The sequence below is a fragment of the Camarhynchus parvulus genome, chromosome 24 (assembly GCF_901933205.1).
Source record: "Camarhynchus parvulus chromosome 24, STF_HiC, whole genome shotgun sequence".
NCBI lineage: Eukaryota > Metazoa > Chordata > Aves > Passeriformes > Thraupidae > Camarhynchus > Camarhynchus parvulus.
In genome coordinates, this window is record NC_044594.1 from 5,857,891 (window position 1) to 5,870,240 (window position 12,350).

At 45.6% G+C, this 12,350-nt stretch overlaps 1 protein-coding gene across 3 annotated transcripts in view; it reads left to right on the forward strand.

Annotated features, from left to right (window-relative positions):
* CDON (cell adhesion associated, oncogene regulated) overlaps positions 1 to 12,350 on the forward strand; it is a 58,826-nt gene that overhangs the window by 15,445 nt on the left and 31,031 nt on the right. For all 3 annotated transcript variants that reach the window (XM_030964810.1, XM_030964809.1, XM_030964811.1), the window contains exons 2-7: positions 5,010 to 5,143; positions 7,171 to 7,443; positions 8,924 to 9,070; positions 9,360 to 9,503; positions 10,232 to 10,519; positions 11,339 to 11,608. In XM_030964810.1, coding sequence (XP_030820670.1) covers positions 5,071 to 5,143; positions 7,171 to 7,443; positions 8,924 to 9,070; positions 9,360 to 9,503; positions 10,232 to 10,519; positions 11,339 to 11,608 — 1,195 coding nt within the window. In that variant the 5' untranslated portion in view covers positions 5,010 to 5,070. The remainder of the gene's footprint in view (positions 1 to 5,009; positions 5,144 to 7,170; positions 7,444 to 8,923; positions 9,071 to 9,359; positions 9,504 to 10,231; positions 10,520 to 11,338; positions 11,609 to 12,350) is intronic.

Consider the following 12,350-nt stretch of genomic DNA (forward strand, 5'->3'; position numbering starts at 1 on the left):
GCACCACCGGCTGTCCCATCCCTGTCACCTTTGTGACACCACCGGGCTGTCCCAGCCCCGTCACCTCTGCAGCCCCCCCCGGGTTGTCCCATCCCGGTCACCTGTGCAGTGCCACCGGCTGTCCCGGCCCCGCAGCGCCGGGAATTACCCGGGCCGGTTGGCCCGTGAAGCCGCGGGCAGGCTGCCGGTGGCTGCCGGGCTGGAGCCCGCTCCTCCCAGCCCCGAAAGCTAATGAAGTCTATGTGCCAGCTGTTACACTCATTTTGCCAGACCCCAGGAGGACAGCATGAAGACAGTCAGTGATCAAAGGCTCTGGAGATCACTGAGGAGCCGAGCGGCAGGAATGTCTGATTGCTTTCTCTTGGAATGCCACAGGCTTCAATACCTCCTTTTTTCTTTTTTTTTTTTTTTTTTTTTTTTTTTAAGGTGTCTTGGTGTGAGATTTAATGATCTAACTCAGCTTGCTCACGCTGAAGCCAGAGTATTTTACTTAATTCAAGGGGATTCATTTGCTCTAAATTTAGGTGGTTTGAAAATTCGTGGGGTTTGTTGTACTGATAGCAAGTTAAAATGAAATTTTTCTTGGTAATTCTAATAAATGACCTAGGGAAAAAAAAAACCCAATTTGCTGAGCTTTGGGTGTTAAATTGCATATGACATTATAAAGTGAGGTGGGATAAATCAATTTTGAGTTGATGCTGTTTAGGAAAAATGGGAAATCTGTGTATCCAGAGCTGGTACGCTGCAGAGGGCTGTCACAGTGCAGCTGGTGGGCAGTGCTGTCCCTGAGGCTCAGTCACTTTTTCCTTGGGCTTCTTAGCAAAGGCTGTCGGCTCCTGGAGGCGGAGTGGGCAACCTGAATAACTCCCTCTGTTCCCGACCGTGCTGTTTCCTTCCTCCTCCTCCTCCTCCTTCTGCTCTACCCAACATTTATAGGACCTGGAGCGTTTGGGTAGCGCAGAAACCTTCCTCGTTTAGCTGTTCTTCGTGGAACAGCTCACTGAAGGTTGGGAGAGTGTTGGAGCAGGAGTGCATCGACACATCGAGGTGGGGTGGTGCCTCTTGGGAAGGGAGGTCCTGGTGGTGTCCTGCCAGTTGGTCTGAGATGGCAGGAAGATGATTCAGGGAGCTAAACCAAAATGGGGATGAGATAATGCTCTTTTCATAGTGACTCTGCCCTCAGCTGCAAGGGTGGAGAGGAGAAGTTCACGGTCCAGTAAATAAGTGGGGCAGCATCTCAGCTGTGTTTGGAAGGACATGGGAGCTTGGCACCATGGGAATGCATGGCAAACAGCATTTTGTCATCTTTTAGAGTGTGAAACCTTATTTGGGGGCAAACTTGGGTAGGAGTGAGTTAATTTGGAGGTTAAGTTATGGTGCCAGGACCAGACCTGTGCGCTGTACATTGAAGACCACTGGTTTCTGGAGAAACAGTGACAAACATGAAGCTTTGGGAGGGAACAGGAGGGTCACTGCCAGGGCTGCAGAAATCCTGGCTGCTCTGGTGCCTGTCTCCCCCCATCCTGGCTCAGTAGGGTGCTTCAGTGAGCCCACAGGCTGCTCTGGTCCAGTATGACCCGTGTCCATCCTGGTGAGGTCTCCAGGCCGTGCCAGCTGTGTGCCAGCTGCCCTGCAGCACCCTGTGTGCCAGGCTGATGTGCCATTCTGGTGTTGGGGACAGCCCTGCTCCCGTGCTGGGAAACCACTGTTGAACTGTGCCCTCCCCTCTGTTTGCAGTTAGAGGTGATGGTTTATTTTCCTGCCTGTGCACAACATTCCAGAGGTTGTGGGGCTGAAACTGGGAGCTGCTGGACGCCTGTGCCCACAGCTCTGTGCTGAGGGGTTCCTTTCATAAAGGGTCTGTGACAAACGAGGCACACAGCTAGAGTTGTGTCATGTGCAGAAATGCTTCATCTCACTAATTATGTCCAGAAGTAGCAGGCACATGTTTCTTGGTGCCCCTGTGTGTGCAGGATGCTTCCCAGGGGCAGGCATCCATTGGAATGGTCAGGATGAACCCTCCCCCTGACACAGGTCTGTTATCTTCCTTGTTTCCCTTGATCCATGAGCAATAACATACTTTAGAGCTGACAAGGAGGTCAAGTGCTGCATTAAGATAACTGGAGGATGACTTTAGGTGAAGAGGTCTGGGTGGAAGTAGGAGAAATGTGGCCTTTGCCATGCTGTGTCTTTCTGCTGGGCTGGAGAAATGGCCAGTGAAAGTGAAATGTACATTTTCCATGAAACCCATGTCTGTCTCTATTTAACCTTGAATATTATTTATATTAATAACTCCTCTTTTAGTTTAAAATGCTCAGACAATGACACCTCTTACTTCAAAATAATTTGGATTATTTGATCCACAAGTGATGGAGGTACATCCTTCCGATCTAGGAACAGTGAACAGTGGGCAGAGTTCTGAGCAGAGCTCATTTTGGAGTCTAGGACACTAAAATGGAGTCACACCTAACCAAGATGCTCCTCTTTCAGATCCCAAAAGGACCCCAGTGACTGGTATCTACTGTAAAAATGTCCCAAATTTGCTGTCAAAAATAACCCCTCAGGGTTATTGAAAAGATGGCAAAGGGGAAGAGTCATGTTTTTCCATCCCTAGGGCTTTTTAAATACAGTATTAAAGAGGCAGAGTTTCTGCATGGGATTTCTAAAGACCAGAAGCTATGAGCTGTGGTCTTGCCCTCTTCTCTGTATTTAACAAGGGGCTTCTGTAGTGTCACCATCTGCAGAAGAAAAAGAAAGAAGCATTTTTGGGTTATGTTGTGTTGCTGGGTCTTATCTTCCCGTGTGTTCCCAGATCTACCAGTGAGCAAGATGTTTCTGCCATCCCTTCAGAAGCAGAAGTTGAAAAGCTTCATTCAATGCCCAAGTGTTGTTGCTGAACAATCCTGCTCCAGTTAAAGACAATATTTTTCCTTTTCTTCCCCCAGTCAGAGAACTTTGGTCTTTGTGGCTTGCTCTGTGTACTCACTGCTTTGCAGTTGATCTTACCACTCCACAAGCCTGCAAAAGCCAAACTGGTAGGTCAAAAGAGGAGTAGCTGTTGACACTGGCAGCGAGGAACATGTAAGGAGAAAGATAAACAGAGGGAAATCAGAGCCTGGATAAAGTAGATCTCCAAAGATAAAGTTTAGTTAAAGATAATGAGCTGGCCTTGTTTAAAAAGACAGCTGCAAAATAACCCAGTAGCTCCATGTGCTGGGGTTAAAGTTGACCCAGAATATACGTTTCATTGCTTTTGATAAATAAATAGTGGAGGGAAGATTTGGCAAAAAGCAACATTGCCCCCAGCCCTCTTCAGCAAAGTGTTTGATGTTAACAAGTTCTCTGGGTGTTTACTTTGTCCTCTGCATGCGCTGGTGGAGCGGCGCTCCTGCCCTTGAACCGAGGGAGAATTCAAATAAACCAACCCCTTCGGCACAGCTGGGCTCTTCTGCCATCTGTGGCTTCCCAGAACAGCCCCGGCTCGCCTTGGGAGCCAGCCTGGGCCACGGGATCGCTGGGTCTTCCCAACAGCTGAAATAAACTTGGTGGATCAGATAAAATTGCCCAGAAACGGGAGCAGAACTCGACAGCGTTTCTTGCTGCCCTCTCAAGCTGTCAGTGTAACCCAGAGTGCAGTTTGTGGGCAAACAGCTCCATAAAATCCAGAGTGATTATTTAATTATGATTGGAGGCTTTTCCTGATGCTTCATTTGCATATATACTTTACAGTCATGCTGTGATGATAAAATATGGTTATTTTAAAATAAACCACAGGAATAATTTTGTTGATATCGGGATCCAGCTTGGAAAGCAACTGGCTCTATGAACACTCAATAAACTGGGACTTATTCCTACCAAGCATGTGTATTGCTGCACTTGTTTCTGTGCTGAAGTAAAACTCCCAGTTATTGTGTGTGTGCTGGATACATGTTTATATACACAGCTGATAGATGAGATGTTTAAAGTCTATGTTGAGCGTTATCAGCAGTGGAATTGTATGGCCGGGCTGATAAATGAAGTAACTGTGCTAAATGAGCTCAGATCTTATCCATCATGGCATTATGCAAGGCTAGTTGGACATTTACATGAATGACAGCTGTGGATTTATTGTTTTCCTGGAGAAACCAGTGTTTGATTGAGACTCAGAGTGTCAGAAACACCGTTCCTGAGACTCACCTCAGGCCAGTTCTGTTGCTGGTTCCATGATTTAGTTTGTATCTTGCTGGTTTAACAATTTATTGTAGAGTCATTTAGGTTGGAAACTACCTCTGGGATCATATTTAGTTTGTGTTTTGCTAGTTTAATGATGTAGTTTTTATTTTTGATGATGAAAGTGAGATCTCACATAGCTGAATGGTTGAGTGTGATCTGGCCGAGGAAAAGACTGCTCTCTCTAGAAGCAGCTATGGTGATAAAAGTGGATATAATTCATGCCACAAAAGGATATAGGAGAAAGCACCAATTTTTTGGGAATATAAATGAGAACAAGACTAATATTGGTGTTTTTTCATTGCTATGGTTTGCCTGTAAAGCCCAGCAGAAGGAGCCAGCAGATGACAGGTCTCAGTGAGCAGGTTTAGAGCAATTGAGAGCAGTAGCGGCATCGCGGCAGTAGATTCATAGAAACTTGTAAAACAAGTGTGGCCTGATGATAGATGGTCAAATGATTATTGTTTGCAAACAATATTATCTCCAATAGATAAGCTGTTTACTTTGGACTCCAGCTCCTCTGGGTGGAACGGAGTCTAATTTATCAAGGCAGAGCGGTTCAATGCGGATGCCTCCTGCCCCAGCTGTGGAAAAACTCTTACATTAAGAATAGTACTTGGAACCACAGTGAAGTTCGGCTCTAACTCACTTTTACAGATGGTTTCTATATTGCAAAGAATATTAGCTGTTTCCTGGTTGTACTTTTTTTTTTTCTTTAAAACCCCAAACACTTTGTTGTAAGAGAGTTAAAAGACAAACTCCTGAAACTCACAGTAGACATGTGCCTGTTTGTTTTGTAGCTGTTTCCGTGCCTCATCTTAGTCTGGAGCTTTGGGCTTTCAATTTGGATAATCTGGCGCTATGCATCCAGCCCCTGGGTGCTTCCAGGCACTGCTCCTCATTGCCACCAGCCTTGTCACTGTCACCAGCACAGGTAAGGCCTCGCCCAAGCTGGGGACTTAGAGGTTTTGGGGTTGAGCTCAAACTTTGGAACAAACAACGCTTGGGGAGTGCATTTCAAAGTGGCCAGCTTTACTGGATATTGTCAATAAGCTGCTTTTAAGGAAGCATGGAGCACTGAAACACAGCCTTACACTCAATTTGACTTTGCTGTGAAAACTTGGCTCAGGACAAGCGCCAGAACATGCAAGACTCTGGGATACGTGGGTTTGTTCCTTGGGATCTCCATGGATTCAGCTGGACGCCGGTTCTGCTGCATGCACTGCATCTTGTGTTCCCAGGGGTTGGGAGGGGTTTGGATTTTCAGGGGGAGAGGGGAATCAGCCCTTTGAAATCCAAAAGCTGATGCGTGGCTGCAGTTGGAACAGCTCTGGTGTTAAAAAAAAGAAGAGGCATGGTTTTAATTGACACATCTGCTCTGTGTAGTCAGCTTGTCTTAACGTAACCACACAAAAAAGAAGCTTTTACTACTTTTAGCACTTCATAGCCAATCGTTATGAGCAAATGGGATAAATTTTATTTTTCAAGCAGTCATAGGAGATAAATTCCAGCTGCAGGGTCACTGCTACCAATTTTGCCTTTTACGCGCAGTGCAGTGTTGGTGTCAGAAGTGAGGGCAGGGGCGAAGATGAAAGTAGCAGTATGATTTCATAGCAATTGGTGGCAAGCAAACTGAAAGGTCAGTGCTTCCCTCTTATCCCTGGAAATTCAAACTGAACTAATAGGAAAAACAGTTTTCTAATTAAAAGCTAAAAATGGACATCTGGAGTCCTGCGAAATGCTTGGATACCATTTTTATGGATTTCATCTTTTTTTGTTAAGTGAAGCCACACTTTAATTTCCAGTTTTATTTTATGTTTATGCAGATAGTTTATGGTTCAGTTAAAAATGTGCAGTCTCTCATCTGAAACTCATAACCAGAGCTGGGATGGACTGACTTGAGAAGAAAAGCATGAACCCAGGGCCCCACCTATAAGAAAACTGTCTCTGACTTGGATGTCATTTAATATCATCTTGACCCGTACTATCTGGAATTCCTTAGATCCTTTACGAAATAGAAGTTGTTTTTCCCTGCCAATGTGTCTATTTTTAATTTAGTTTTTTCTCCTAATTTATATTACTAACCAATTAAATATTACTGGTGTTAATTGCCTTTTGCTTGCTTCCTTCATGCAAAATCTTTAGTGGAGAATTCAATAGAAAACAAATGGAAATACTTCCCAGTGTTTCATTGGCCAGAATAGGAAAAAATCTCTTCCAACAAGCAGGAATTTTCTTTTGGCAAATAAATGGATTCTCATAACCAAGTTCTGTGGAATTGAACCTTTTATTTATTAGCAGCTCTTCCTGTTTCTGTTCATCTTTACTCAGTAAAGATAATGGATGCCCAATTCATCATCCTTGTCCTGATGAAGTCCATGTATTTGGAATTAGCAAGAGCCTTTGCTGTTCGTCCAGCTTTTTTTTATCCGGCTATTTTTAATTAGTTCTGCAGACTCGGAGACGGTTCTGTGTAAATACCTGGCAGGCTCCTGCCATTTCTAGCATTTTACAAGTCACGTCCGGGCCTGCTTCATATGGGACAGATCAGCTACAGCTGCGTGTTCCTGTGCTCCATCTCTTCAGGTGACGGCTGCTGTTTTCCTCTGGATAAATCCAGTGGGATTGCAATTTTTGCTGGCCCTGGCAAGCGTGATGCCAGTGCCTTGTGCACACTTGGGGATGTACCTCCCCCTTACTGCACCTACCTCCATTTAATTGTTGTTACCCTCTTTGTGAGGTTTGAATCTTGAAGTTTTCCAAGCGTTTGAGAGCGAGCAGGAATCTCTCCTGAGTTCCTCTTGACAAGGAAAAGGCAACACTTGCTTGAGTATCGCTCAGAGTTTAGAGTCCCTTTATATGGTGAGTCTTTCCTTCCAGTCAACACATTGTTAACATGATCACCTGTGTCCATGCAAAATTCTGGTGTCTAACTCAATATATGTATATTTTTCCTTTTAGATATAACTCCCCGTTTTATTTCTGAGCCCTCATCTACTGTCCAGAAGTCTGGTGAGCCCGTCCAGCTCCGCTGCTCTGCCGAGCCCTCCACAGCTCGCATTTCCTGGCTGTTTAATGGGGAGCCTCTGAAGAGCAGGGTGGGAGAGGTGGAGATGCAGGCAGGATCTTTGACAATCGTGTCCCTGAGCCCGGCGGCGTGCGGGCGCTATCAGTGCGTGGCGAGCAGCGGCGTGGGCGCCGTGCTGAGCCGGCCGGCCACCGTGTCCATGGGCAGTAAGTTCATCTGCATTCCTGTTCTTTACTCCTTGCCAATCCTCAGCTGCCTTGTATGGTTTGTTCTTTGACTTTTAGAAAATGCCCAGATCAAAATGTTCTGAGACAATATGATGGATTGTACACTTCTTGCCTTTTTTTTTAATTATGTCATCTGAGACCTGTCAGGTGATGCAGCCCTGGAGCAGATTCCCCAGAAAGCTTGTGGATCCCCATCCTTGGAGGCTTTTAAAGCCTCAGCTACACCAAACCATACCTGATGGATTTAGTGGTGGTGTCAGCCTCATTTCGAGTTGAAGGACCTCAAGGGTCTCCTTCAGCAAACACAAATGTTATTCAATGAAATAATATTAATTTCCATGAATTGGCCTGAAAATACAAGATTCCCAAATGCTTCCCTTCACAAAGGATGTTGAAAGAGCAGCTGAGCTGCCACACCATTGTAGAAGCATGCTTGAGAGTTGAGGAGAAATCTGTGGGAATTGTTACCTGGGAAATAAGTGGGAGCTGCAGATTTTCATTTTCATTTAATTTGATCAAACCAGTGTTGATGTTCTTCAGGTGGGGACAGTCTTCTCACTTGTTAGGAGCAGCTTCCCTTCTCTGAGTTGCACTGGTTCTTCTGATCAGTCTTTGCCTTGATGCTCGATCTGTAAATTGTGTGACCTCCAGGGATTTGGAAGAGGAAGGACAATGTCTTCCACATGGAAAGGACAGTGCAGTGCTGAGAATGGGAGTACAATATTCCTGCATGAGCTTGGTTTGTCTGCTTGGGATCTGTGGGCAGTCTGAATCAGGTCTTTGTCAAGCAGTGTTTGAGTGATTTCTCTGGAAGGGTACCTCATCTATGGAGCATGTCCAAAATCCCCTAGGGAGGAAAATCTCTTATAAGTGTTTTGGTAAAGTACTGACCCATGGCCAGTCCCTCTCAAGAGAGCTCCAAGGGTGGCCAACATAAGAAAACTTCACAGCCTCAAAGAAGTTTGAACATGGAGGGAGTAGAAGAGCAGCTTTCACACTTCCCTCCTGCCTTGGAGGTTTTGGCAGCACACAGGAAGGTGCTGGGAGCTCGCTGCCTGCCTCATTATCAACCCAGAAAGACAATTCCATGTTTTTATGGACAGGTTTCCTGCTTGTCAGTGTGAATTGTCTTCTGTAGTGCCCGCTGAGTGTGTGAGGAGTCCTGCAGCCTTTCCAGTGTCTCTGCTGGCTTTTCTGGGAGCAGTTGAGGGGGATGTAGGAAGTATTTTTTCTCCTCACTGTTCCCAGGTAAAAGCTTTTTGTAGTAAGAAGTGGATAAGGAGGGTTTATGGTGTTACAGGCTGCAGGATAGACCAGGCCTGTTGATGTGAATGTCCTAAAGCTGCAGCAGAGAAGATAATCAGCATGAAACCAACTGTATTGTGAACACAAACACTGAGCTTACTGCCCTTCCCCTCTCCCATGCCGTACTCTCTTACCCTGTTCCAACTCTCTCCAGGTTTAGGTGACTTTGATGCCTTGGGGACGGCTGCTGTTACAGCAGAGGAAGGAGGCACAGCTCTCATCAGGTGCAAGGTGCCAGAAAGTCACCCCAAAGCACAGGTTCGCTTCCAAGTGCGGGGGAAGTGGCTGGAACAATCAACAGGTGAGGGGTTTTGTGCAATATAAGTATCCAACAAAAGCTTGCCTGGAGTTTTTTATTTGAACCTAAAGGAAAAAACGCCTCTGGAAAGTTGCAGGACTTCCTGTGCAAATTACTTTATCTAAACCTACCCTTGGAAATTAGTCTCCTTTGCATTGTGATTTCTTTTTGGTTCTATATTTAGAATAAATAGGTTTGGCTGACACATTAATTTTAAAAATTACAAAAAAGGAAGGCATATTTGGAAACAAAATTAAATTTAATCCTCTTTTCAACTTCTCCACTTGTTTAGACAACTACCTAATTCTTCCATCTGGAAACCTGCAAATTTTGAATGTATCTTTAGAAGACAAAGGGTCCTACAAGTGTGCAGCATACAACCCAGTTACTCACGACCTCAGAGTAGAACTCACTGCGCGGAAGCTCACAGTCACACGTGAGTATTCAGTTCAGCTTTCCAGAATTAATACAGCTCAAACAGAATAAATAACATCCCTATTTTAGCAAGGGCCTATCAGTGCCTCCAACACCATGGTCTGCAAGATCTCTCCTGCATTCTTTGCACATTTAGTTCTTATTTCCCCTCACTGTGGAGGAGCAGCATGACTGCTTTTCAAATCCCAGGCAGTCACCTTTGGAAAGGGAATACTGCCAATACTTCTGTCCCCAAATCTCTTTTGGAGCAGGACTTCTGGGAGGCAATGTTGCAACATCATGCTCAGTCCCAAGTGCAGTGTTTGAAAGACATGGAGTGGGACAGAGAATGGGATGGGAGGGTGTGGTTTAAAAGCTTGGTTGGTTTCTCCTGCATGGAAAAGCTAAGAGAATTGGGATAGTTCAGCCTGTAAAATAGGAGGTTTAGGGGTGACCTAATTATGACCTTCCAGTACCTGAAGGGAGCCTACAAGAAGAATGGAGAGAGAGGGCTTGGAGTGACATGGACAGGGGGAATGGCACTGGTAGTAGGTTTAGATTAGATCTTGGGTGCCTGTGAGGGTGGTGAGACCCTGTGAGTCTCTGCCAAGAGAAGCTATGGCTGTCCCATCCCTGGAAGTGTTCAAGGCCAGGATGGACAGGGCTTGGAACAACCCAGTCGAGTGGAAGGTGACCAGAAGCCCAAACCATTCTGTGATTCTATTCCACGATTCATCTCTTTTCCTGCAGGCCCTTCTTCAGGTGGCTCCCACATCCTTCACCCGCTGGCTCCCCAGAGCCTGGCAGTGCCCCAGCACAGTGCCCTGACCCTGGAGTGTGTGGTCAGTGGGGCAGCTCCAGCCCCCATCCGCTGGATGAAGGACGGCCGGGACGCGCTGAGGAGAGGCAGGTGGAGGCTGCTGCACTCCCACCTGGTCACCGACAGGCTGGAGCCATCAGATGCTGGGAATTACTCCTGCGTGGTGGGAAGTGACTCTGGAGCAGTGAAATATGTTAACTATTCGCTTACTGTACTTGGTAAGAATTAAAGACATTTTCACATCCAGGCAACAAACATACCCTTCATATACCTGCTAGTTTTGGCATCTGCTTCCAAACAGCCTCACATTCTTGCTCAACCTTAAGCATATTAAAATAAAGAATACAGATCTGTTTATAATGACCATATCCCATCATTTCTCCCAAGTTCAAATCTGTAATTATTTATCTCTTCAAACCATTTGCAGTCTGAAATAATGAAACAGTGAAGGATAACAAACTCCAAGGGAAGAACTGATCCATTTATTTTCCTACAGAGTGCCTGTGTCAGTAATGTGCCAGGGACCAGATTTGCTTCTTTTGAGGTTGTATGTGAACAAAAACTGGTGAGGAAAGGCGATATGTTTGGATGAGAACATCAACAAAAACAAAAGAAGCATAATCATATATTTGGCCTCTTTTGTTTGGCTGCTAGTTGTTCCTCACCTCCCCTTTCCATTGTAGCAGATTTTCCTGGTATTTGAGTTTTTCTGCTTTCGTGATTTTGTTTGGGTTTTAAAATGTGTGTGTTTGAGTTGCTCAGAAAACAGGGTGTGGACGCACAACACACCTCTTCTTGGGGGATGTCACTAATTAATTGTTTTGAAAATAGAAGTCTTTTATTTACAAGATTACTGCAAACATGTGGCTGTTGAAATAAAAGGGAGAACCCATTCAAATAAGCCCGTGTGTGGGAAAACCAGCTTTGGGCTGTGGTACTTGTTCAACCTTTGGATGTGATAAGCCTGTGTAATGTTTCACAGCAGTTTTTTCAGGACTTAGCCTAAGTCGTTTATGTAGAATCGTTTCCCTTTGCAGAACCTGCCTCACTCTCCAGGGGACTGCAGGACGAGACCGTGGCCGCGGGCGCGAGCGTCCATTTCTGGTGCGAGGCCGGCGGCAGCCCCGCTCCCACCCTCACCTGGCTCCACAACGCGGCTCCTCTGCGGCCCTCCCCACGGCATCTCCTCACAGGAAACCACCTGCGCATCTGTGGGGTCACCCTGGGGGACTCTGGCTTGTACCAGTGTGTGGGAAGCAATGGAATTGGCTTTGTGCAGTCCACGGGGAGACTCCGTGTCCAGCCAGGTAGGAGCACTTGCAGCCCTCGAGAGCTCACATTAAGCATTTATACTTTAAGCTTTATTCTGTTGTGGTTTTTTTTTCCCCCTAGATTATGTATTAATTTGTTTCTGACCACTAATCTTACAAAGAAGGTGCTTTCAGCTGGATTTTAAGAGATGCAGGGATTTCTGGGGTAGTGTGGCTACTGATACTTAAAACCTGGATTATCAGCTGCAATCAAATCAGCTTATGATTGGACTTGATGCGATTTATTCTTAAGTGGAATCAGGATCCTGTTGTGCTGGGTGAGCTGGTACTCTTAGCAGTATTGGCTGCTGAGTAGTTAAGCCTGTTCCATAATCAAGTTTACCCAACAATCATCAGGTTTGGGGTTAATGCACACTTCCCCTCTATCAGATTGGCAGGATCAGGTACCAGTAGTCTTTTTCATCTCTTTTCTCTCTAAGATACCTTCTAATACCTAGAGAAGTTGATTTCTGCTGGCACAAGGATGCTGGCAAGACTGCTGCTGTCCCCATTCTCTCTCTGTCATGTATAGCTGAAGCTTTGAACCTTCTCTGGACCAGTTATGGTTGGTGTGAGCTGTGCAGAGCCTGGCTGAGCAGAGATTTTGTGGCCTCTGTGTGTGTGGAGTGCACTAAGCCAGTCTTGCCTCCCCTGTGTTCCTCACTGACAGTCAAGTCTTTGTCATTTAGAGAATTTAAAGCACAGTTTGAATGTATATTTTTATCAGCCTTCTCTAAGG